Source organism: Sinocyclocheilus anshuiensis, unplaced genomic scaffold, assembly GCF_001515605.1.
Source record: "Sinocyclocheilus anshuiensis isolate Anshui unplaced genomic scaffold, SAMN03320099.WGS_v1.1 scaffold2202, whole genome shotgun sequence".
NCBI lineage: Eukaryota > Metazoa > Chordata > Actinopteri > Cypriniformes > Cyprinidae > Sinocyclocheilus > Sinocyclocheilus anshuiensis.
This window is the reverse complement of record NW_015558664.1, coordinates 72,304-98,290: the sequence shown is the minus strand read 5'-3', so window position 1 is coordinate 98,290 and position 25,987 is coordinate 72,304. Positions and strand designations below refer to the sequence as shown.

Here is a 25,987-nt window from a genome sequence, read left to right as displayed (position 1 = left end):
AATTGCGAGTTTATATCTCGCAATTCTGACTTTATAACTCGCAATTCTGACTTTATAACTCGCAATTGCGAGTTTATATCTTGCAGTTCTGACTTTATAACTCGCAATTTTGTCTTTATAACTCGCAATTGAATTGCAGAATTGCAAGATATGAATTGTGAGTTTATATCTCGCAATTCTGAGAAAAAAGTCATAATTGTGAGATATAAACTCGCAATTGTGAGAAAAAAAGAAAGTCAGAATTGCGAGTTTATATCTCGCAATTCTGACTTTATAACTCGCAATTGCGAGTTTATATCTTGCAGTTCTGACTTTATAACTCGCAATTTTGACTTTATAACTCGCAATTTAATTGCAGAATTGCAAGATATGAATTGCAAGCTTATATCTCACAATTCTGACTTTTTTTCTCAAAGTCGCAATTACGTTGTTTTATTTTTTATTCAGTGGCGGAAACGGGCTTCCATAGTATATAACTATTAATTAATTTGAATAATCTTTCTGACCCCAAACTTTTGAACAGATGTATTTGTTTATCCATTCACCTCAGACCAACCCCAGTGTGATATTTAATATTAAGTAAAGCGTTAGGTTACCCAGAAATGAAAATGCCATTCCAAACCTGTCTGACTTGACATTTGTCTAGATAACTAATTTTGTGCTCCACGCAAGACAGGAAGTATTACAGATTTGGAACAAAATGAAAGTAAGTAAATGATTGACTATTGATCTTTTAAGCATTATCTAAATATTAAATAATGAACTTTTATTATATTTTAATATTATAGTGTCATCTAACTTATATTTATTCTCTCAAAGGTTGTTTGTGTGGTTTTTTAACATGCAAATGTTGCAGCATGAAGCACGTACGCAGAACTGAACGAGTTTCTAGAGACGTTTTATGAGTGAGAGGGTTAATGCAAAGCATTTACCAGATTATTTCACCCTACAGAAAAGCCTGTTCTTCTGGGAGGACATTTGGTTTAGTGTTTAGTGTTTAGCTTTTGTGGTCTGCTTGAAATGTTTTTTGATCTTTAACGAAGTTCCTCTTTTTGCAAGGTCTTTTTAGTTTGTCTTTTTCAGATAAGAAATAATTGCATATTGACATGTATTTACCAGACATTTTATACATTAGACAATTAGATCAGTTTGTTCATTACCAGCACAAGCAAAGTCATCATGCATTGGTTGTAGTCACTGTAATGGGAAATGTCAGCATATCAGTTGTGTCTGGTTCTCATTTCGAGCTGCTCATCTCAATCTCATTGCTGTACATTACACTCAGTCATAAAGATATAAAGATCCAAGCAGTGGGCTGAATGACAGTCTGTATTTATCAACCGAAAACACTCTCCTCGTTTATAACAGCTGCTATAAATCCTTCATCTTGTTTTCTTCTCCTGAAGATGTCAGTGATTAATGTCGAACAGCTTGTTTTTACCATGACCTGCATTTAACCCAGACTATGAATTATGGAACATAGTTATTGCATTGATTGATTTAGTAGTTTTAAGATGCAAAATTCTGAGCATAGTGATTATCGCTGTTTGTAGCGCATCATTGAATGTTTTACAACCGCTGTCCAATTGGTACATGCTTTTGAAGAAAGTGAAACAATGAGTCTGTGCTTCGCCGAGTGCTTTCAACCAGAGGATCAAGCTCCTCATGTAAATGGTTGCCAGGTTATTGTTGCCCTTAGATATGGAGGCAGGGTTGGGAGGGAGAAAGTGAGTCTGAAAGGAGTATTGAAAACTCGGCTGTCAATCAAGCGCTACGCCTCCTTTGGTGCGTCATGCTGTAGGATGGCCTGCTATTTCATGTGCATTTTAACACTTGTGCATTTGCATGACAGACCCGTGACTTGCAAATAAGCCTGGATCTCTCTTGCTGCTTTCAAACAGGTGGCTCGCTTCTGCGCACGCCAGCAGAGGAACACAGCAACAAGGTAAATAGCTCTTTATATTAATTATATATATGTTTTTTTCCATTATTGTAATTTGAATTTTAACGTTGGTGTTTTATGATGAATCTGTAGTATTTTGAAATGTCCCATAGCATCTTCAGAGCACATTACTTGTCTTTGTGTCATTAGTTTTGAGTCATTGATAGTCAAACATCACTGTTACTGTTGCTAATACTTAGGCTAAGGGATTGTTTATTAAACTTTAGCGTATAACTTACTCTGCACATTTGTGATATGGACAAATTATGCCAAAATGCCATGTGTGCTGATGCTTTTTTGCCTGCCTGAGACATTGAAGAAAATATCTAAGGCATATACAGTGATAAGAGTATCATACAGACCTATTTCGACTAAGCAAACATAAATCAATAATTGAATGTTTACACTTTATATTACCAGTACATTTACTGGACTTTTTTTTTGGTAACACTTTATTTTAAGGTGTCGTTGTTACACATGTACTTTCTATTATAATATCAATAAATTATGCATAATTGCATGCAAGTAACCCTAAACCAAACCCCAATCCTAACCCTAACCATATAGTAAGTACAGTACATGTATTTAATTAATATTACTCAGTACTTAAACGTATAATTGCACTGTAAAAGGGCATGGATAATGGCAGTTATATGTTCCTTATCCATGACCTTTCCAGGTCTAGAAATCACATTCATATATCCAGTTTTTCCAAGATTGTGAGAGCCCTGGTTCCGAAATAAAAATGACAGTTGTTGAGGGAACAAATGAAAATAAGATGCATGATGCCAGTTTACATCTTGCTTGTTAGCTTGTTAGTTTATTTCAAATCTTGTTTTGTCATATTTTAAATTATTTGAAGTCATCTAGAGGCCCTTGGGAGTTTTCTAAGGCCCCTTGTGGGTTCCATCCCTCTGATTGAAAACAGCTGCCCTGGCATGGCGGCAGTAGGGTTTACAATGGAAAGCACCACTAAAAATGTCGTCATAAATCATAAAAATCTTTTTGTGTTGCTGATGAGGAGTCCATTTTCTCTATCACAATTGTGGACTAGTATAATTAGTAACACTTTAGTATAGGGACCAATTCTTACTATTAATACCTTTAAAGCACTGAGCATAGCAGCTGTTTTAAAGAAGACATTTTGGATGTCACACAGTATTTGCATATTCAGACATAAAAAAAAACCTCTTCATCGCTTCCTCTTTAGTGGCTTGTTTTTGCTGTAGTTCAGATGCTTCTTATTAACTAGCGTGTGCATGTTTATTAGTGATATTTAAAGAGGAAAGAAAGTCAATTTCTGTCATTAACAGGGTGCAGAGGACAAACCAGTTTCCCACTCATCCATAAAATTCTAAATCTAAATCAGAAAGAGGCAGAGGCCCAAAACATACAGGCTGAGGAGGACAGAGTCGTACTTCAGCTGCAGCTCATTGGAGCATCAGGCAGAAACCACACACACACACACACACACACACACACACACTGCAGTAGCGGTCCGGAGAAGCACGAGAAGGCTTCTCCTTAAATGGTCAAAGCTCCCAGGAGTCACAGGGAGGCTGGTGCAGGGAAAAAAGTCAGGGAGAGGAAAAGAGAGAGGACGCTGAAGATTGTGGAGCTTTGAGGAAAAATATCAACAGCACAAATACAAAGAGGGCTTTGAAGGAAATAGTGGGCTGTTGACAGAGCATCTTTCATCCCTGTTGGCCAATCAGGTAGAGTTTCAGCAAGTTTTTCTTTGCATGGATTGATTTATGTCTCTTGAGACAAGAGCTTGCGGTGGACACTTCAAGAAAGAAATACTTTAAAGAACACAGCATGGTTTCTTGGGAGGTGTGACATTGTTTTAATGGCCTAAAACTACGCACAGTCTGCTTAGGATCAGCACAGGTTACATGTATACAGTTGTGTTTGAAAGTCTGAGACCACATTTAAAATCTGGGATTCAATCGTCGTCTAATTTAAACCTGGAAATACAGTTTTAGTTCCTGCTCTATTTATAGCTCTCTAATCAAATAAGCATAATTGTGACACTGATCATGTGACAGACAGTCAGATGTTCTTGTTTCCATTGAAGCTCAAGGTGCTCTTTGGATGATGCTCAAATCAAAACATCTTCAGGTTTTATGAACTTGGCATTTATTGTCAGATTGCATCCTGCTGTCATTAAAGCAAAGCAAATACTAGACTATAAAAAGTAACTTGAAATTGACAGCTATTTATACCTAATCTATCCTGATTTAAATTTAGTTTTGTTGACATAGCCCAGTGCATTTAGTCAAAATATGATGTAATTTAAATCATATCACACTTAACATGACATTCTAAAAATGAAATTTTTTCCCATTCAACCACTCACTCAAATTGTTGTTAATAATAAAAAACGTATTTAAGAAAATCCAAAATGCATTCTTTTTACGAATCTTTTTTTCAAAACTTTATAGAACTTTGCAGTACGTTTTAGAAGATAACATCACAACTTTTTTTTGTTCAATTAAAATCCGTCCGACATAGATTATATTACTTTTAATATTTATGCAAACAAGAAGTGCATAGTTCTGCTAATTATTGTTATTAATTATCATTGTTGTTTTTAAATATCACAATAATGATTCAAAATAATGATGATTTCAGCGTGTGTACCAGTACTTTTCGAAAATTTCCAGCACATTTTAACAATACCATGAATAATATTGGTAACACTTTAATATAGGGACCAATTCTCACTATTAACTAGTTGTTTATTAGCATGCCTATTATTAACATATTGACTGTTTATTAGTGCTTATAAAGCACATATTCTGCATGACCATTATCCCTAATCCGATCTAATACCTAAACTTAACAACTACCTTACTAAGTTTATTGAGGAAGAAGTCGTTGTTAATGATTTGTTAATGGTGAGAATTAAAATAAAGATAAAAGAAATACCATAATATTGATAACCTTGATCATTTTGGTCACTTTGATTGTGGTATGAAATTTTCATGTGGTTTTATCTCTAGTGGTCTAATACTTTCATTGTATGTGAAACTATTTTCTTCAACATCTGTTGTAAAGTTGAAATTCTGCATTTCTTTCATGTACCGAAAGGATGAGAAAAACTAGTTTCCCCAGTTTATCATGACAGGTTTTTTTGGTGATGCTCACCTGGATCACCAGTTTCTCAAACACTCTCTCCATTTCCTGTTGTTTTTTACAGTGACTGTATAGCAACCACTTCCTTTTTCACACAACCAAATTTTCATCAAATCTGGCTCACTGTATCTGTGTTACATAACAAGTGAAGGGAGGGGGGCAGGACATGCACTTTCTCATGCAGCCGCATCAGAGCTTTTGCCATGAGGTAACGCTGAGGTCATCAGGGACCCGGAGGGACCTGCCATCAAAATGACCTTCACCCTCCTCAGATTTATAAGACTTGAACTCCTCTCAGTAGTGACAGTCAAAGGCCAAGTAAAAATAGATACAGTCAATGAGAATAGAGCCCAGATTGACCACAGAGAGAGACGGACGGCGAGTTATAGAGAGAGAAAGCTCACAAACATAGACTCGTAGCCAGCAGGAAATAATCGGGGTGATTGGATTACACTGCAATATTCATCTGCGTGTCATTCTCTGCAGGGGAACGTGCTGCTGTCTGGCCTCCCTGAACGGCTGCTGGACCACTGAAATTATTTAGAGTGCCCTACCATCTACTTACCCTTATATAGTACATACAGTATATCAAATGCCTAGTTTTTCATATTTGTGACCACGTGTCTTAAGTGTCAATTTTTCAAAATTGAGATGTATACATCATCTGAAAGCTGAATAAATAAGCTTTCCATTGATGTATGGTTTGTTAGGATAGGAAAATCTGGAATCTGAGGGTGCAAAAAAAAAAAAAAATCAAAATACTGAGAAAATCGCCTTTAAAGTTATCCTAAGTTATGCTAAGTCCTTAGCAATGCATATTACAAATCAAAAATGAAGTTTTAATATATTTACAGTAGGAAATTTACAAAATATCTTCATGGAACATGATCTTTACTTAATATCCTAATGATTGTTGGCATAAAAGAAAAATCTATCATTTTGACCCATACAATGTATTTTTGGCAATTGCTACAAATATACCCCAGCGACTTAAGACTGGTTTTGTGCTCCAGGGTCACATTTATTGTGTACTTGTGATAGTCTTAGTCATTGTGATATTGTTAAAGAGGTGAAAGCCAGGCTGTTTTTCTTATTTAATACATTATAAAATATGATTTATTCCTGGCAAATCTGAATTTTCAGCAGCCATTATTCCAGTTTTCATTTTTTTTGTGAAAACCATTATACATTCTTTGATGAAAGTTTAAAAGAAAAGCATTTATTTTTTTTATTTTTTTTGAAGCATTGTAAAAGTCTTTCATGTCACTTTTGATCAATTTAATGCATCCTTGCTGAATTAACATTAATTTCTTTTTTTAATATACTGACCTAGAGTTTCGAACAGTTGTGTAAAAATAGTTGCGATTGCAAGCTGCCCAATTTCTTATATTTGTTGCTGCTTCTTCATATGTACCCAAGATTTGAACTTGAATAACATCTGATAGTCCAGTAACTTTTTTAAGGTAAAGTTTAATAACACAATGAACTGAAAATGTTAAATAGTCAAAAAAACTCTATTGCTCCTGTATTGCATCACAAAAACAGTCGTTGCCAGAAATTATGTCGTCATCACTAAGAGATATTTACAATTATTTAACAATCGCTTAATACACACAATTATTTATTCCACATCTGAATGAAGAAACAGATAACTTACGGATCTCACAATACCATTGGTCAAATTTAGTGAAGAGTGAACAGTAATTATTGGTGAAAGAGGAATCAGAAATGTTGCGCACCACATGTCAGGAGCAAGAAGCACATTTTTATTTTTTACTGCTCAGAGTTTGCAATTCCATAGCAGGAGGCTTAATAGAGTTTTTAAAATTGTGATATCAACTTTGTCTCAGATGCTTCACCTTAAAATCTTTAATAGTTTACCCAAAAAATGAACATTTACACACTCTCATGTCATTCCAAACCTGTATAAGTTTCTTTCATATGTTGAACACAAAAGAAGATATTTTGAAGAACCAAAGAGTTGTTGGTCCCCACTGACTTCCATAGTAGGGAAAGAAATACTATGAAAGTCAATAGGGACCTTCAATTGTTCGATTACCAGCGTTCTTCAAAATATCGTCTTTTATGTTCAACATAAAGAAACTCGTACAGGTTTGGAACAACATGAGGGTGAGTAAATGATGACAACATTTTCATTTTTGGGTGAACTGTCCCTTTAAGGAATATAAAAATAAACAAATGAAACAGTTGTTTACAGTAAGGATATAGAGCTATAAAATGAATGTGAATCGCACAGCTCGAATAATGCTATAGAATTAATGGGAAATGTTTCAGTTAATATTGAAATCGTACTGAAAGACTTTTATTGCAGACTTTGCTATATTGGCACATCTAAGCATGTTTTAAACATTATTAAGGTCTGTTGAAACACTCCAGGAAACACAAGATTACTAGGGTATTTTTCTCAGGAGAAAATTCCGAAAAGCAGGAATATAAGAAAAAGTCAATCTCTATTTTGAAGTAACAGTTGAAGAAAGCATTTGGGAATGGATTTCGCTTTTAAAGATGCGTCAAACGCTGACAGCTGTGTCTAAAGCACATCACAAAACATGATTCATAAACTCCCATCAAAATCAAGCCAATATCAATCATTGCAGTGCTCTGAGGCTTCGCACGTCCTGTGTTGAATGTGGAAAAGATTGTGCTGATATTGTGCCTTCAAAACCGTTATCTCGTCCGCTCAGCACTACACTCTCCTATTTTAGACAAAGTGTTAGGGAAATTATTATATTTTATTTTTATATATTATATAAAATTATATTTTGAATGGTCTTTTCTGATAAGATAACATACACAGCACACAACAGAACAGAGGAAAGATTAATCTGGCATAGAGTCATCGATGAAAATGTGTATGTTGTGTATTGTCTTTAAGGTCAGCCAAAACCCAGATGCAACCCTCCTAGATCAGGATCCTGGTTCACCATCTGAGCTTTGGCTGAGACGTGCTGTCAGTGTTTGCTACGAGCCAGTGTCTACAGGTAATATTACAAAAAGATTGCTCTTTTCTTAGCTCATGTGTTCTCAGTTATGTTTCAAAGAAATAATCAACTTCGCCTCAGATGTTTCATCCAAAATAAGGCAATGTAACAAAAATATGTTTCACTTACATTTTTATGGTTCTTTTGTAATTCTGTCGTGCTTATTATTAATGTACTATTTATTTTCAGATAGCATCGGTATTTTGGTAAATATCTAGGTCAGGTAAAGTTTAGAACTTCTGTCATTAATTATGAAACATTGGTTTAGTACAGATGAGTTTTTGTACTGATTTTGCACACAAAATAATGATCTTTAAAATAGCATCATATGACCCCTTTAAAAGATATTTTGCTTTTGCAAGGATGGGAGCATTCTAGAAGCTTCTGTAACTTTCTGTAATATTCTAGTGCTTTCTGGAACATTCCAGAACATTGTGGGACTAGTCATAAAAGACAAAAACATCCAACCCCTACAAAAATTAGCCATGGTTTTAATATAGTAAAAGTGTAGTAACCATGTTTTGTTATAACCACAGTTTTACTACAAATACCATGGTTAAACAATGGTTAAGCCCCATTCACACCAAGAACGATAACTATAAAGATAACGATATTAGCGTCCACACCAGCGGACAATATCATCTGCTGCTTTAAAATCTCAAGCTCAGGACAGCAGGAAGGATTCTGATTGGGTGTCAATGTTTGTATCGTTCATCAGCTGGAAAAAATCATTCTGGAAGTGATTCAAGCGATATTGTTTCTCTGTGCCTTTATCGTTATAGCTGTGGTGTGGACTCTGCTATTCTTTAATATGGAGAACGATTTTTAGAACTATATAGTTATCGTCCTTGGTGTGAACGGGCCTTTAGTGTTGCAAAACCGTGGTTAATTTGTGGTTACCATGGTTTTTGGTTTTATTTGTAGTAAAATCATGATTAATTTTCGTAAGGGAATGTACACTTCTGAAGTTTTGGATGACTCGCTTTTGGTAACTGCTTATGTCAAACTGTTGTTAGCTCAGTATTATGCATGTACCATGTCATTTTTATGCATGAGTAACAGATTAGCTTGTGTAAGTTGTCAACATATTTTTTTAGTTTTCATAAGCACTGTTAATGATACACAAAAAGCAATGTGATTTTCGTCTTCAGCATGTCAAACTTCATGAAAATAGCAAAGCAAAACAAAAATTGTATAAAAACTTGTTTCGCTGTGTAATTTGTGAGACTATTGTTGGCATATAGTACGAGTATAGAGCTGTTTGGTCTTGGAAGAGTTTGAGTTCATATTGAGAACTCTGACTTTTGATTGCGGACTTTGCAAATTTGACCATAGTTTGAGACAAAGTTGAGATCTCTTGTAAATTCTGCAGCCGACATGTGTCTTTTTCACGGAAGACAAGATTCCAAAAGTCTTCTCTTGGTCTCAATTTAATCTCTTTGCTCTCTAGGACAAACAAGAGATCTCATTGTCTGCTTAACAGTATTGGTTTCTTTCAGGTCTTCCATTTGTGGGAGCGCTTACCCTACAGAGTCCTGCTTTACTCTGTACTGAGAGCTCTTTGCCGGGACCGTCAGCTTGTGAGGAGCCCACGCCGCACAACAGACAGGAGAATGTAGCTGGGTCAGTGTTTACATTCCTTCACTTCTTACAGGACAAGGCTTGTGTGTGTTTATGTAAAATCCTCACACAAAGATGATCCAGCGTGAGGTGAGACTGTGCAGGAGCACCAGAGTTTATACTGTCACCCACCGTGGCCCCAATAAATTACTTTGACTTCCAACTGATACGTGTAAACCCTTTTAGCGTGGACCAATAACCCAAAGGACACATTCTTCTTAGGTAATGCTATAGAGAAAAATGTATTTTTCCACTATTAGTTTGCTACACTAAATGTCTAGGGACCAAAATATCGTAGAGACCTCGACTGAGCCCTTTTGACTTGGATATACTTGGAACTACTTGGGGTGCTTTCACACCTGTAGATCGATGCTTTGTTCCGAAACTTTGGTCAAAGTTCTACGGTTTATTTCCACTTAGCTGTCACAGCTGTCATCCGCCAGGATGGAACGACAACAGCTTCGCGGGCTGATTGTTGGATTTTTTTTTGTAGCTGTAGATATATTAATTTATCATTTTGAGCAGGAGTCCAGGATTCATCGGGAAAACATTTTTTAAATGCACCTACTACGAAGAAGAGCAATAAAACGACATTATAAAATGAAAAAGTGCGCTTTGATATTGAATGGCGAATACGTGCTCACCCACAGACATTCACAGGTTCTTTTTGAGGTATTAGCAAAACAACAAAGCTAATGCTTTTCACGGAACTTATGTAGTTACCCATCATACATTGTGATATAGCCTGGTTCGTTGGTCCTTTGGATCGGATTGCTTTCTCTCTACAACCGAACCGCTCCAGAGTTCGTTTTCAATCGAGCCGAGACCACCTCGTTCAGGCGATCTCGGACCGATTGTTTTGACTGATTGCGGATCCGAGCGCGATTGCCGTGTTCACATATGCCCAAATGAACCGAGCTAAGGGGGGAAACATGCCAGGTTCTGAAACAACGGGCCAGGTGTGAAAGCACCCTTAGAAACTACCCAGAGTGCTGTATGCCGTTTTACAAAGTCTTGATTGGTTTTTTGGGTTATACGAGAAAATCTTTTCATGCTTGATTGTTCTGAAAACACATTCTTTTTCACATTTTACATTATTGCAGTATCTCTCTTCCCAGTCTGTCTCAAATGACCCGTTTAGTTCCTGTTTCGACGATACAAAATGTGCTCTGATTGGTTAGCTGGCCGAGTATGTTGTGATTGGTGAACCGCTTTGAGTGTGTTCCAGAAATGACACGCCCCTTAACGTAACTGTTTTCATCGGCTCAGCTGTAAATATTAACAATGTTGTCAATTTTGCCAAATCAGTCTCAGACAAAATGGTACAATAGCTGTCACTGGGCCCGGCACCTTTTCAAAAGGTACTAATATGTACCATTTATGTACTAATATGGACAGTTGAGGTACTAATGTGTAGTGCTGGGCGGTATGACCAAAAATTTATATCACGGTATTTTTCAAAATTATACCGGTTTCACGGTACATGACGGTATTTTTTTAGATTGTCATTAGAGTGTTAACTATATTTTCTACTGATTGAGAGAGGAAATACTGCAGTATATTGACTTAGAATGCCCTATTTTACTGTCATGATGAGTGAATATTGTCCAAAAATACCACACTAAATATTGACTAAACACGACCCCTTTTGATACACGTTAACCAGGAGTCACTCTCATTTATAATCGCGGCATCGTCTGATAAAATCAACATGCATCTACACTAAAGAGTGGCTATGCGGTTGTCTTGGCTGTATTACTTTTTTTCTCATGCAGCGCACTGCCTGCATCTGAGTAAACTAAAAAAAACAACAAACAAAACAGTGCATGTGATATTAACAGATGAACTACGCTCATATTTATAATTCCAAACAATCAGTAAGCGACAGGTGCTAGGAAACGCTGTTTTGTACTCATTTATTGACGAGTCGGCTGCGGTGCGGCCAACTGAATGCGCTGCTTCTCTGCCGCTCACTGCACAGAACAGACGCCAAGAGAGGCGACACTTCTCCGGGAAAGTCAGACCTCGCGTTCGCGGGACAGCACTGGCGAAATCTTCCAACTGAACCATAGCTAAGGTTTATCCAAAAAAGTCGCTAGGTTTGTCAGTATGAATATTCTATGGAAAAAAGCCACTAAAAGGGTCTGAAAGTTGCTAAATCTAGTGCTAAAGTCGTGCTCGTGTGTGTGTGTGAGACGCGGGAGCTGATGGCAGGGGGCGGTGGATATTCGTGGCGGTCAATGTGGATATTGTGGATGAGTTCTTCTGTCATCACGTTCTATTAGTTCTACAGCTTCAGTTTCGGAACTTTCACGCTTAGTAACACATACAGCTGTTCCCTCACCACAGTGCACCAGTGAAAAGGGACCCCTTTCAAACAGTGTCACATTCCGAACGTTGTTTGCGACATACCTCAACTGTCCATATTAGTACATAAATGGTACATATTAGTACCTTTTGAAAAGGTGCCGGGCCCAGTGACAGCTATTGTACCATTTTGTCTGAGACTGATTTGGCGAAATTGACAACATTGTTAATATTTACAGCTGAGCAGATGAAACCAGTTACGTTAAGGGGCGTGTCATTTCTGGAACAAACTCTGGAATTTTTAAAATATTGCGGTATTTTAAAAATTCATATCATAACAAAAATAAACACCGGTATTCGGTATGAACCGGTATACCACCCAGCACTACTAATATGTATCTTTAAGGTACCAATATGCACCCAATATGCATACATTTTGAAATGGTACTGCCCCAGTGACAGCTTTTGTACCTTTATTTCTGAGGGTGTACTAGTTCAAGCCCGATTCAGACCCTGAGAATGTTTATGAACAAGAGGATCATGCAGAACTTTTGCAAACACCGATTTTACAGGACGTTTTAGAGTGGGGTTTTTTGTGTGTGTGTAATTTTCGTATACATTTTAGATACAATGTTATACGCCATTTAAAAGTAACTGCCGTTACTGTATATAGGAAAAGGGTTAGGCTAGGGTTAGTACAACATGATCCTGGATCAACATCTTTGTTGATCCTGGAACAACATCCCATTCAACCAATCAAAATTAAGGGATACATTTACAGAAAATGTTTTAGACTTACAACAAGGGTTAGGTGCTTCTGCACCCTTGTTATTCAGCTATCATTTCCCTCTGATTTTTGGGATAAATTATAGGTAGGGTTAGGTTTAGGGGTAGGGATAGCGTTAGGTCTGTGTTTTTGGACAGTAATGTTGTTCCAGGATCAACAAAAGATGTTGATCCAGGAACATATCTGACTTGGCCAAATCACGGCGACCATAGGAAAAGCATCTCTTCGCATGACAACAACACGTTACTACAGCAGCTCTTCTTTGTCTTCTCTAGTGCAGCTCAACCAGTCCTCGCCCACTTTTTTTGCGTATTCTGTGGGTTGGAATTATTTAAATTAGTGACTTTATAACGCCACAATAGCTGGAAGGAGTGTGTTGTAGTCTGTTGTAGCCATTTGTTGTGGTTTATGAAAAGTTTTTTCTGATAAAGAGAATATCTCCATTTAGAGTGGAGTTTGAGCTTTGTAACCTTGCAGATCTTTCTTTTTTTTTTTGTTCTTGTTCTCAAATAGCAACACCACACACTACCTAAACTTGAAAAGTGAAAAAACGTAATAGGACCCTTTTAATAACTACTAAGCAACCACTGGAACACCTCAATACACATTTTCAGACCCTGAATCTCTGTAACTACAGAGCAACCACCAGGACACACTAGTAACCACCTACTACTCACCCAAACATCTTAGCAACCATCCAGATATCATAATATGCACCTAATTAAAAGGATTCTAGTTAAAGGGATACTCCACCCAAAAATGAAAATTCCACTCCAGCCTCAAGTTGTTTCAAACTTGCATGAGTTTCTTTCTTCTGTTGAACTTAAAATAAGATATTTTGAAGAATGTTGGATACCAAACAGCTCCTGATCTCCACTTACCTCCACAGTATGGAAAAAAAGTACTGTGGAAGTCAATGGGCCCGGTTTCATTGTGCATGGGCAAGTTTGGCATGGGCAAACACCACTCACATTTTCTTTCATAAAATTAAAAAATCTGGTTGTATTTGAATTAATAAGCAGTATATTGGTATGCTACATTGTTCTAGATTGTGCATAGGTTATGGAAAGTAAGTGAGTTGTTTTGATCTTTGTTTTCCTTTAGGTTAGACCGGCCAGCAAGCAATGACATCTTCCTCTCAGAGTCAGAGGCTATTAGGAACACCTTAGCTGTAAACGAGGGAACGTGCAGGAGTCTAAATAAAGTAGAGACTGGATGTGCAGGAACTGAGCTACAAAACAGCAGAGGACAAATAGAGGGTTCTGGGAAGTGCCAAAAATCAGAACATAGCAGCAGGACAGAGGCCTTAAAACTTCTGAACCAAGGGCAGCCTTCCGAGTCAGGGGACGTCTGGGATAATCAAGGATTCAATTCATCAGGGGAGACCCAAGTAGAGGATACTGGGAGTCGTCAAGAGGGAAGAGGAGATTTAGAATGCACTGGGAGGAGTCAAGAGGAATCTAAAAGCAGTGGAGAGAGTCAAGCAAGGACAGGGAACAGTGAGACTCAAGAGGAACCTAAAACAAGTGATTCAGAAACATCAAAGAATCCAAGTGTCCAAGGTGAAGATCTAACTGACACTCCAGGGGTGAGTTACATCCATTATCAAACAGTTTGTTGAACCATATCATTTCATTTGGTACGATTCACTGTCCACAATGAGCCATGCACCTTGGATATATGTATTGATAAAAACACTTTGTTTATTGAGAATTCCTTCATTTAATTCTCTGTAAGCCTCTGGAATCAATTGCCTTTTAAAAAAAAAGAAAAACTCAGTAATACTCCATCCTTCTTTTTAACCTGGACTCGAGAATGTTTTTCCCATTTAAGGTATGCATCCTTCCCAGTGTTTTGGTTCTAATATAACCCCATTTGAGGGAGGGGTGTTGAGTATTTTTGTATCATCTAGGACGAGGTAGGCAGTTCTGTTCTTGCAGGGCCACCTTCCTGCAGAGTTTAGCTGCAACCTATTTAGGCGTAGCTGAACCAGCCAATCAAAGTCCTCAGGATGAATAAAAACTTTCAAGCAGGTGTATTAGGGTGGATTGAAGCTAAATTCTGGATGTTGGCCCTTCAGGACCATGATTAGACAGCCCTGAGGTAGGAGCAAGAATAGCACATCTCAAACTGTCTTGTGCTTCCATTGATGCCATTTTAAACATTTAATGATGCTTGTTTGGGCAAAATCAGTTTTACTAATACTTTTTAAGTGTTAAAATGGAATGCATAACATCCCATTTGTGCTACAGACATGATTGATGCCTCAAAATGTGCACCTGGTTGAAGTGAGGTACTCTGAGGAAACGTGGAAAAAAAATTGAAAAGCAAAGCATCCTAAACCATTTTAAGGACCAGGATCAATTGGTTATGTCATTATTTCAATACAGATTTTGGGATATTGTTAATTGGAAACACCAAGATGCGCATAAAATATCCAAAATGTGCATAAAAACATATGCTCGTTTGACAGAATTTTTTATTCTGTGGTAAGATGTACATAAACTACTATGGAATCACATTTACAGAAAAAGAAATCCTTGATGTGCATGAAAAGTCATGTGACTGAATCATTTGTTAGAGATAACGGGTGTCCAATCCTGGTCCTAGAGGGCCAATGTCCTGCAGAGTTTAGCTCTAACTGGTCCCAACATACCTTCCTGGAAGATTCTAGTTATCCTGAAAACCATGATTACTTTGGTTCAGGTGTGTTTAATTGGGGTTGGAGCCAGGGTCAGAAATTAACTTTTCCATTAAGGGGCCAATTTTGCCCCTTAGAATTGATTTCCAAGGGCATTTTTTACATTCGTGAGGGCAATTTTATCAAAATACACATTAATAATTGTATCTGTGTTGTCTTTAATGTCAAATACTTGAATTTAACCAATTACTACAATCAATCAAAATACTTAAAACTGTTGCCAGTAACAATTGACTGTTTAAAATTGTATCTAAATTAGACATTTAAAAACAGGAGCTAATATGGCTGCAATATTATGACAGAAATCATTATTGCCAATTATTGTGCTTGATATTGTAATAATTAGAGGTTGACCGAAAGTGGATTTTACCGATACCGATAGCTAGGTTGGACCACACTTTGCCGATACGATTATCAGCCGATAGTTTTTCAAATGGATACTGAACGAAAACTAAAATAGTGCTCTACTATTTAAAAAATTTACTGAACCATAATTTGTAAATGAATACAAATATTAATTATATATTGATCATTAAATTTAGTTCATGGTTTATTAATGTTAACAAAAGCAACTTCAACATTTAAAAATATATCAGTAAATGTTGAAATTCATGCACTCTACTTCTATTCTACTGCTTTTATCAATCTTAGTTAATGTTACAAATGGACTCTTATTGTAAAGCTATTAGTCATGCTAAATATGGCCAACTTTAAATATGTACACAAAGGCCACAGTATTGAAATTATATGGATATTGTATGTATACTCTTACAGTTTAACTGCTTCTATTCTAGAACACTTGATGATTATCTAATCAAAATAACAAAATATGTTAGTCACACCGGGCAAAAGCGCAGCGCTGCGTCTCTTGAACTCGTAGGTATCACACACACACACACTGGACACGTCACGTTCAATTAAATAGGCGGTCTAAAACAGTTTATTTAATTTTATTTAAAGTATGATTATTTAACAGTTTATTTAAAGAATGATTAAAAAGATAGATGAGTTTGAAGTTCGGTGTTTAAAAAAGAACAAAGCAAACAGAAAGAGACAGCGCGATCTGTATTATATCTCTTTATGTGAAACATACAGACTTTATTAGAGCCACAGAAAGACAAATGTTTCACTGAAAAATGCACAATAAACAATATTCCAGCCCAGGGTGAATTTGGGACTGATATGATGTAATGTAAAACTCTTTGATGGCGGTCTGTGGCGCGGCAGGATTCAGGATTCAGGTCGGCTCAATGATCATATCAGTTTGCTTTTTCACGTCTTTAGCTTTAAATATGCAACTTTGCTGGCTAACAAATGCATTAATGTGACCAGTTAGATATAAACTAATGCAAATATATGGTAACATGGTGTGGTAGCGTGTTTTGGTCACATTGTTTTAACTGCTTGAGGTGCTGCTAATGTGTGCGTCCTCTTAGCCTTGATAGCAAACATACTGCTGTCCTTTCTCCACTAATGCAGCATCTAGTCAACAAATTAATCACTTAGTGATGATATGAAACATGCACTACAGTATACTGTGTACACACCGTTTCGTTGTCGATGTTTAAATCCACATCTGAAATGTCCCGCTCTGTCCAGCACGCAGTGTCACGTCTAAACGAATAGCACATGCTGTCAGTGATCTCTGCCTCTAGATGCCGAGATCTGCCTCTAATGACAGGGGACCCTTCCCAGCCGCTCCAGCAATGGACGCAACTATCGGCATAGATTTTTGCCGATAACCGATAGTTCCAGCTATCAACTATCGGTGCAAATTAATTGCCAAAACCAATACATCGGTCGACTTCTAGTAATAATGATTATTAAAGTTGATTAATAGAATACATATAAAAACATTTTTGTGTTTTGTCTCTGCGATTTGGGGAAACGGCTCGTCATATATTCTGGCTGTGGCTTTACAAACAAACATGTCCATGACGTTAAATCTAGTCTAGCGCAAAGTATGCAAAAACTCCTGCTATAATCACTGAAGCTACGAAGTGAATCTTTTATTTACATTGTTTTTGCGCACTGTTTTTTATTATGAGTGCAACAAATTCAATCAGTGAGCATGCACACACTCAACAACAACTCAGGAGTTTTCAGCATTGACTAATCTAAGCGTCTCTGATTGGCCATTGCATTCCTAAGCTCAGCGGAAACACGTTTGATTGGTCATAAGGTTCAATGCTGCAAAAAACCAATGCGTAAAAAGTGATCTGATGCAGTGTGTGAGCGAATCAAAATGTAATTTCGTGAACAGACACTTTGCATTCATTTTCACATTTATTTTCAGTTGCGACAGCTGTAATCGATTGTTTAAATGTGCAGGGGCACAAATGTTTTGCCCCCTTTTTTGCCCTAAATTTTGCCCCTTTAACTTGAATTTGTGGGGCATTTTTGTTCATCTTGGTATCATTTTTGCCACAAGCCCCCGTTCATTTCTGACCCTGGTTGGAACTAAACTACAGGTCAGTGGCCTTCCAGGATCAGGATTGGACACTCCTGAGAGAAGAAAATATCAGCTGACCAATATCTTCGCATAGCATCCCAAACATATGGAACTGTTGCTGATTGCTTGCAAACTCAAGGTTCATGATAACCTTTTGTGTGTGAGCTCCAAGTTGGAACAAAATCATAAAAGCAGTTTATTATATTGAACAATTTAATCTTTTACTATCCGGAAATGATGGTTCTGTTCTCTTGAACCTATTGAATGGGAAGGCTATTTTATCTGCAAATAGCTTTGCAACATTTCAATGGTTCACATAAATAAAATTCACAGCTTTAGAGGAAACCTGTCCATTTGGGACTTGAGGGTAGGATCTTTTGACTGAATACCCTACCAACCACCCAGAACAAATTAGCAACCACAAAACAACTTGCTCAGAACCACATAGTAAAACACTGGCAACATCCACACACCCTAGCATTGTGGTAGCACTCACATTTTCTTTAGAAAACGTAAAAACCTATTTAGTGATGCAGCTGTAAATCCAGTGACATTTCCAGCCAATATTTCATTAGTCATTTAGTCGATTCTTACGTTTTAGAGGTGTGTGGGATGAGTGATGCAGGGTTTATTTGTGCTTGTTACTAGTGAGGAGTCTGTTTTCTTCTGTACAATCATGGTCCAGTTTTATAATGACTCAAATGTGAATTCACTGCTGTGTAAACACTCTTGAGTTTCTCTTCCCTTATAAGACATTCACTAAAATAGGATTTGTCTCTGAAATTGTCTCTTATTTTGTTTGGGTGTACAGGAAGCCAAAGATAGCCTTTGTAGCATTCAGATGAGATTTAATGGAAATTGAAATGCATTCCTTTGGGAGAATGAAGGATTCTCCTTTCTCCTCGATCTGTATCTTGAGACCAAGCCGTGTTAATACCACAACTCGACAGACAGATGGTTTTACACAAGTGAAACAGCCCCATTATGATTTGCTGCATTAATGACTCATGCATATTTTCAGACATTTGTTTATGATAGAGATAAGCTGTTAGAGGTAATATAAATAGGCAAATACTCCACTCTCATTGGCTGTTGATGTTGGTCCCATATTTATTCTGCAAATAACAGTTTTTCTTCTTCTAATGATGACACTTTCAGATGTTGTTTTTGTTGGCAGTGCTCATCACTGTAGCAGTATTTTTGTATATGAGATGCCATAAGTAACTTATTTTGCTGTAGGGAAACATTTCCTCTTGAACCTCTCTTAGAGGCAGGAACATGAAGATGGGGTTTTGTGATAGGACAAATGCCAGTGGGGGGAAACATGCATATATTTTGCCAAGCAAATGTCACACTGTGGTTAAGAGGTTCCTATTCCTATACATCCCTATATATATTGTTTGCTTGCTTCTGCATCCTCATTTGTAAGTTGCTTTGGATAAAAGCATCTGCTTAATGATTAAATGTAATTTTGTAAATGCGATTTGCTGCACCTTCTGGTATTTTTCCCCCAAGAATTCCAATGTTAAAGACAATTATTTTTTTAAATAAGTTGAAATAATGCAAAGAGTAGGCTTCAACAAAAGTATAAGTCATCGAACAACATCCTGGAAACTCACAACAGGTCTGTCTTTAAGGTTTGTTATCATTATCATTTCCCTATGAAGATTTGATCATTTTACATGACATTTCCAGGTCTTGAAAACACTTTTTAAATTGGGCTACCTCATATATCCAGGGTTTTCTAGACAGTGGGAATCCTAGTTCTTTAGAGAAAATAAAAACAGTTGTTAAGGGGGTAAATTAAAATAAGTTATCTTGATTTTATGTTGTTTGGACTTATTTCAATGCTTGTTTTGTTATATTTTAAACAATTTTAAGTCATCTTGAGGCCTTCTTGGAAGCAGGGCTTGAAAACAAAAAAAAAATCCAATCGGTACACTCCAAGCAGAATCGATATTTTAATGTTTCTGTTCCTGCATTCCTCTGTATTATTATCGTTCCGAAACCGGTTTGCCTAGAAAAAATACTTCACTCGCATCAACATCATCCTTCACATCGGCTATAATAGCACAGTGAGGCGGTGGTCACGCTGAACGCAACAGATTGTACAACGGAGCAGTGCAGCTTTTTATGTTTCTTTAACTGTATTTTATTTTGATAATGAACAGGCTGCAATGTCGCAAAATATGTTGTGTCTGTGTGCACGTGATCTGTTGAATCCATCTTACACTATCCTCGGATAAACTCTAATGCATTGCCATTGCGACTTACCTATGATGAATTTACAGTTGAGCGCGGGGGGCATTTCACTGGCTGGGTGGGTCAGCTTCACATTTGCATAGACCGTACTAATTGAATTCTTGATTGGTTGACAGCAAATTTCAAATATTAAATGGAACGATGAAATAACGTTATTAACCGGTTAATAGCCATTTCAAATTTTCGATTCTGTTAGGAACTATAAAATTTGATTTCGTTTCTGTTTCTGGTTCTGATCCTGTCAAAATTTCATTCGTTTCCGGTTTTCGTTTTCGTTCCTTGAAGCGGTTCAGAGCCCTGCTTGGAAATTTTTCAGCCCCTCTGTTTGAGAACCACTGATCTAGTGAGAAGAGTGAGCAAAATGCTAAAATTTGTATAATGCAATTTAAACACAGCAACTTGAGTTGAACGCTTATTTTACATATTTCTTATTCAATTATCACATCAAAAATTCTACAGAAATAGGTTATTTTCCATAAAAAATTCTGATGAAGCTGAATCACTATCAGAAGGGTTAAATATCATCCATTTAATCAGTCTTTCACTATTCTCGTTGTATTCATTACAGTGCCTTAGAATTCAGTAACACGTAAGAATATGGTAATTGTACAGTACCATGATATTTCCTTCAGTGTACCATAGCACTAGTGAAGACTGTACTGTTCTGTGACTGCATAAGCTTGTTTCCTCATACATGTATGTGTTGTGTTGTGTCTGTACAGGACCAAGAGGACCCCTCTGCTGTATGTCAGTTCACACGCTTACGGGGTGAGCAAACTTCACTAAAGAGAGCTCATAGTTTTGTGACAAAGTCTGTCACTCCTTTTATCTTCCTTCACACACGCTCTCGGCCCCCGCTCATCCCCGCCATGCCCACCCTTCCTGAGGAAGAGGAAGATTCCCCAGAGGAGCACGACAGTACATCCAGCTCGCCCTCCACAGTGAGTCAAACTATCTTTCACATCGCATCAGGCTATATTCACGCTGTCAGTCCAAATCTTAATATTTGTGTATCCATTCCACTCTTTCCTTCTCCGTGTTCTGCGTTGCTTTCTATGGCAATGGCGTTGCATTGTTATGCCTATGCCAAAAACACCAACAACAGCAAAATAAAGATTTCATACTACAGGATTTCAATAGGATTTCATACCACATATGAATCATAGCTAGAAATGGATTTGTAAAAATTGTATTTCATGTTTGTTTGTTTTTTTGCTAAATGTCTGATATGCAAAAAAATGGATTTGGGCTGAATGAAAATGCATTTTCACTCTCTGACAGTAGGTGGCACTTACGAAAAAGCAGAAATGCAGCGGTACACAAGTGAAGCGTGTGCTACTTTCTGACTTCTGCATGCCAAGTTAAAAAAAAAAGCAAAAGACTATTTACATGTTTTCAAAGAGCTGTTCAAATTTTTGTATTCACTATGGTGTTTATCAAACAATACCAAATAAAAGATTTTTCTTGGAGGTTCTGGATACTGGTTCTGCCTACAAGATTCAGACTTGTGTCACCCATTTGATTACCTCTATAACTAGTCGGTCTAACAGTCCCACCAGTGGTTGCTATATAACTGACCCAATCTGGCTAATCAAACAGATTGAGTCAATTTAGTGTAACTAGCGGTGCAAAAATTACTCTCTTCACCTTCAAACACGTGCCCTAACCACATTACATCTGACATATGATCCCTATAAAGATGTTCATCTGAGGAGGAAGAAAGTGCATGTAATCTTTTCCTGAAAGACAACATTCCACTCTCAATCGAGATTCAGATATTATCAGTACCCTAATGCCACAGAATGGATATTTGAAATCCTACTAGTTTAATAATGTCACGTTACACAGTTAGGGCCCAATGCCGAATTTTGCTTAATGGTAGAAGAGTAAAAAGAAGTTTGAAATACATGAGCAGCAATATACACTTTGTGTATATCTGCTGGTAGCGGAATTTAGATGAATATGTAAATATGTTCTGCACACTTTCCTCTCAATAACAAAATGAACACATAACAAAAATGCGAAAACAGTAGTTAAGAAAGCGTTTGATCAGTGGATATGTTTGCAGTTTATTTATATTGCACTTTATAAAATAGATTGCTTTAAAGTATGCAGCTTTAAAGTATTATTAAACAGTATTAAACTATTCAGCATGAAAAAACAATGCCAGTGTCGTTTTCAGTTTACTTACAATTGATACTATAAAGCAGCTCTGCACTTTGTGTGCAAAGAAGGCGGAGCCATGTCAAAGGAGGCGGAGCTCAGGGGCACACCTACCTGTTATGTAATTGCCATGGACCAATGGTAGTTTGAAGGTGGTCACCAGCCGGAGCAAATTTTTTCCGAAAGTTCGCTTTGGCGAGTTGTTTTGAACTCCCAAAATGAACTTCGTTTTGGCATGATTTTGTTTGAAATGACATCACAGGATATGTTTGCAGTTTATTTATATTGCACTTTATAAAATAGATTGCTTTAAAGTATGCAGCTTTAAAGTATTATTAAACAGTATTAAACTATTCAGCATGAAAAAACAATGCCAGTGTCGTTTTCAGTTTACTTACAATTGATACTATAAAGCAGCTCTGCACTTTGTGTGCAAAGAAGGCGGAGCCATGTCAAAGGAGGCGGAGCTCAGGGGCACACCTACCTGTTATGTAATTGCCATGGACCAATGGTAGTTTGAAGGTGGTCACCAGCCGGAGCAAATTTTTTCCGAAAGTTCGCTTTGGCGAGTTGTTTTGAACTCCCAAAATGAACTTCGTTTTGGCATGATTTTGTTTGAAATGACATCACACCAGTTTGTTCTTCGATTTCGCTTGAAGTATATTAGGCTCTTTACAAATGTCTCTCTGTCATGGCCTGTGAGTGAGAAGAGCTATTGCTTCACTGACGACAAGCTTCAGGATTTACTATTCTGTTTTCCTTTTGGAGACCACAGATCATTTCAACATCAAAGCCTGTCAGGGGTTGTTGTTTCATTATAGCCATTATGTTATTCTTGAGTGAGTACAATCCACTCACGCAGTGACTCATAAAAGGTTGGGACTCAGATAAGGCCACTCTTTAAAATCATATTACACTTCAGTAATCTAATCCCAGAATAAAGGCCAAACAAATAAAGCTTCCACTTTGTACTGAAGTACTAAACTCAAGAACTTTAGCACGGTTCTTGTGTATAAAAGTATGACAGCACTTGATGGTATGTGGCATGTTGTAAATCTCTGTCAGAGAGCACTTCCTGATGCTATTTGAATGGTTTTTTTTTTGCTCTCAGAGAATGAAATTAGATGTTTTATAATAGACTGTAACTATGGTGAGTTTTATATAATATGACACTCCAAAGAGAAAGGAAAAATTGAAATCGCATCATATGACCCCTTAATAAAAAATCAAGTATTTACATAGATCAATTATAAATCAGTAGTTACAGAATTACGCAATAATGAAAAAAAAAGAAAAACAACAGTGTAATTGGACTATTGCAATGACTAATATTTTGCTTCCTCTCGTAAAGGGGATGTTATCGCAACATGTTTTTCCCATGGGATAAAGCTAAGGGTTTTGAGCTGGCATGTGTGAAATTGTTTGTGCAGGGGCTAAAAAAGTGGACCTGCTGCACAGTACAGTTGGGAAATTTCCCATACTGCCTCAGGACTGAATGCTGTGGTTGAAAAATCATCACATCTTACTGTTTGCTCTTAATTTCTCTTCTTTGCCGCTGCAGTACTCTACAAAAAAAATCATAATTAGTCTTGTTTTCTGGTCGAAATATGCACTTAAGTAAGTGTAGTCTGCATACAATATTAAGAATTGTTTCAGGTATATGTATTGAATTAAGATTTAATTTTTGTGTTGGCCTTTTTTCAAGCACAAATCTAGTAGCTAGTAGCTAGCTAGATTTATGGCTAAAATAACAACAAAAAAGCAATAAGTTAAAAAGACATTCAAAATATACTGTCTTAATGATGAGATGTGTCAGTATTTAAATTTTAAATTAGACAGAAACAATTCAATATTGACTCCTAAAAATATCCAGTATCGGCCACTACTGTAACTGCTGAATTTAAAAACTGATATTGTCCTGTAACCGATATAGTGCTGATATGCCATACATCCCTGACCATCCCCTGTCATATTTTCTGACACAAAAATACATTTTTGCATTGTGCCAAAAATGAAAATTCTGTCATCATTTACTCACCTTCATGTTGTTCCAAACCTGTGAGTTTCTTTCTTCTATTGTACACAAAAGAAGATATTTTGAAGAATGTTGGTAACCTCCATAGTATAGAGAGAATTCTATGGAATTGCTACCAAAAACTGTTTGGTCACCTGGTGTTCTTCAAAATATCTTCTTTTGTGTTTAAAAGTTTGTTTATTATGTGCAAGTTCAAGCTTTTGTGTCACTTTTGCCTTTTTATTCCACATTTCTGTTTGTATCATGTCAGTGAGTTAAAACAGGAACAGGCCGGATCACATTTAGTTTAATGGGAGCATTCCCCAATTCTTCTTGAATTAACATTATCATGCCGAATGAGAATATTTAGCAAAATATTTTGAACTCTTCAAAGTAAAAGTGTCAGTTTAAAAAATGTAAAACCCTCAGCCTCACTGCTCTCCAAGAGTGTGACCTTTTTTTGTAGTATGCTCCAGTTGAAAGCAAGATGGTGAATGTAACCATGACTCCACCAGCTATTGTGCTTCCAAGACAAGTCAGCAAGCAAGAGCCCTGTCCTCTGGAGAAAGCAAGGTATTCATGTCAAGAGCCATTAAAAGATTACCAAAAATCTTTATTGTCCAATCTTTAAACAGCAGTTTTAGTAATAAAGAGTCACTGTTTGTACTTTAGCTGAATATAAACCTGCTCGGTTATGTTGAGAATGTGTTGGTTTAATGTTGGTTTAATGTTTTGTTTTAATCTGTGTCAAACCACACAGCCCTAGGCCTCGTCTCTCCCGAAACTCTGCATCTTCATGTCCCATCACCGCAGTGGGTACGTTCAACTACACACTCCAATGTGAAAAGATACTGCTTTAGATATTTATTTAGTATTTAGAGACATTTGTTTTCAAATGGCATATTATAAGATAAAATGTTTGTAACTTTATGTGTTTACATTTGGTTAAAGCTTTAAAGTAATGCATTATGGACAGCTGCAGTAGGATAGCTTAAAGTCGTTTCCACTTTGATTTCTGTTTACTTTCTTCCTACGAGTTGGCGAGTTGGTGTGTGTTACAGCTGTGTTTAGGTTGTGTGTGTGTATTTGTGTTTGAGATGATGATGGACACGTGATAGACCTGGTGAAGGATCAGCTTCCTGAGCTGCAGTTATCTGAAGAGGATCGTCAGAAGAATCTGGAGCTGCTCGAGGAGGCCAAGAAAGTCAGCGTTCGCTTCCTGCAGCGCAGAGGCCGACGCTCCACCTGTAGTCTCAGTGAATCTCCAACAGGTACAACAGAAACATGACAACTTTCCCGTCTAGGACAGTGTTTCTCAACCGGGGGCCGTAGGGGGCCTTTTTTTAAACTTAATTGATTTAAACAAACAAAAAACGTAATTTACACATAAAAAAGTCATTTACACTTGAATATGTTATTTATTTATTTATTTATTTGTTTGTTTATTTCCTTATTTATTTATGATTAAATTAAGGTAATTTCATGTAATAAAATATTCTAACTTAATTAAAACATGTATAAAATATTCCAACTTAATTAAAATGCCTAATGGGGAAAAAATGTAAACTACACACACATATATTAACATACACACACACA

General features: G+C 36.9%; 1 protein-coding gene across 1 annotated transcript in view; it reads left to right on the top strand.

Moving 5' to 3' along the window:
• LOC107681203 (protein MRVI1-like) overlaps positions 1 to 25,987 on the top strand; it is a 55,963-nt gene that overhangs the window by 8,438 nt on the left and 21,538 nt on the right. The window contains exons 8-15 of the mRNA XM_016477421.1: positions 1,902 to 1,945; positions 7,977 to 8,082; positions 9,582 to 9,705; positions 13,901 to 14,384; positions 20,934 to 21,152; positions 24,855 to 24,961; positions 25,149 to 25,204; positions 25,486 to 25,659. Of these exons, the coding sequence (XP_016332907.1) occupies positions 1,902 to 1,945; positions 7,977 to 8,082; positions 9,582 to 9,705; positions 13,901 to 14,384; positions 20,934 to 21,152; positions 24,855 to 24,961; positions 25,149 to 25,204; positions 25,486 to 25,659 (1,314 nt within the window). The remainder of the gene's footprint in view (positions 1 to 1,901; positions 1,946 to 7,976; positions 8,083 to 9,581; positions 9,706 to 13,900; positions 14,385 to 20,933; positions 21,153 to 24,854; positions 24,962 to 25,148; positions 25,205 to 25,485; positions 25,660 to 25,987) is intronic.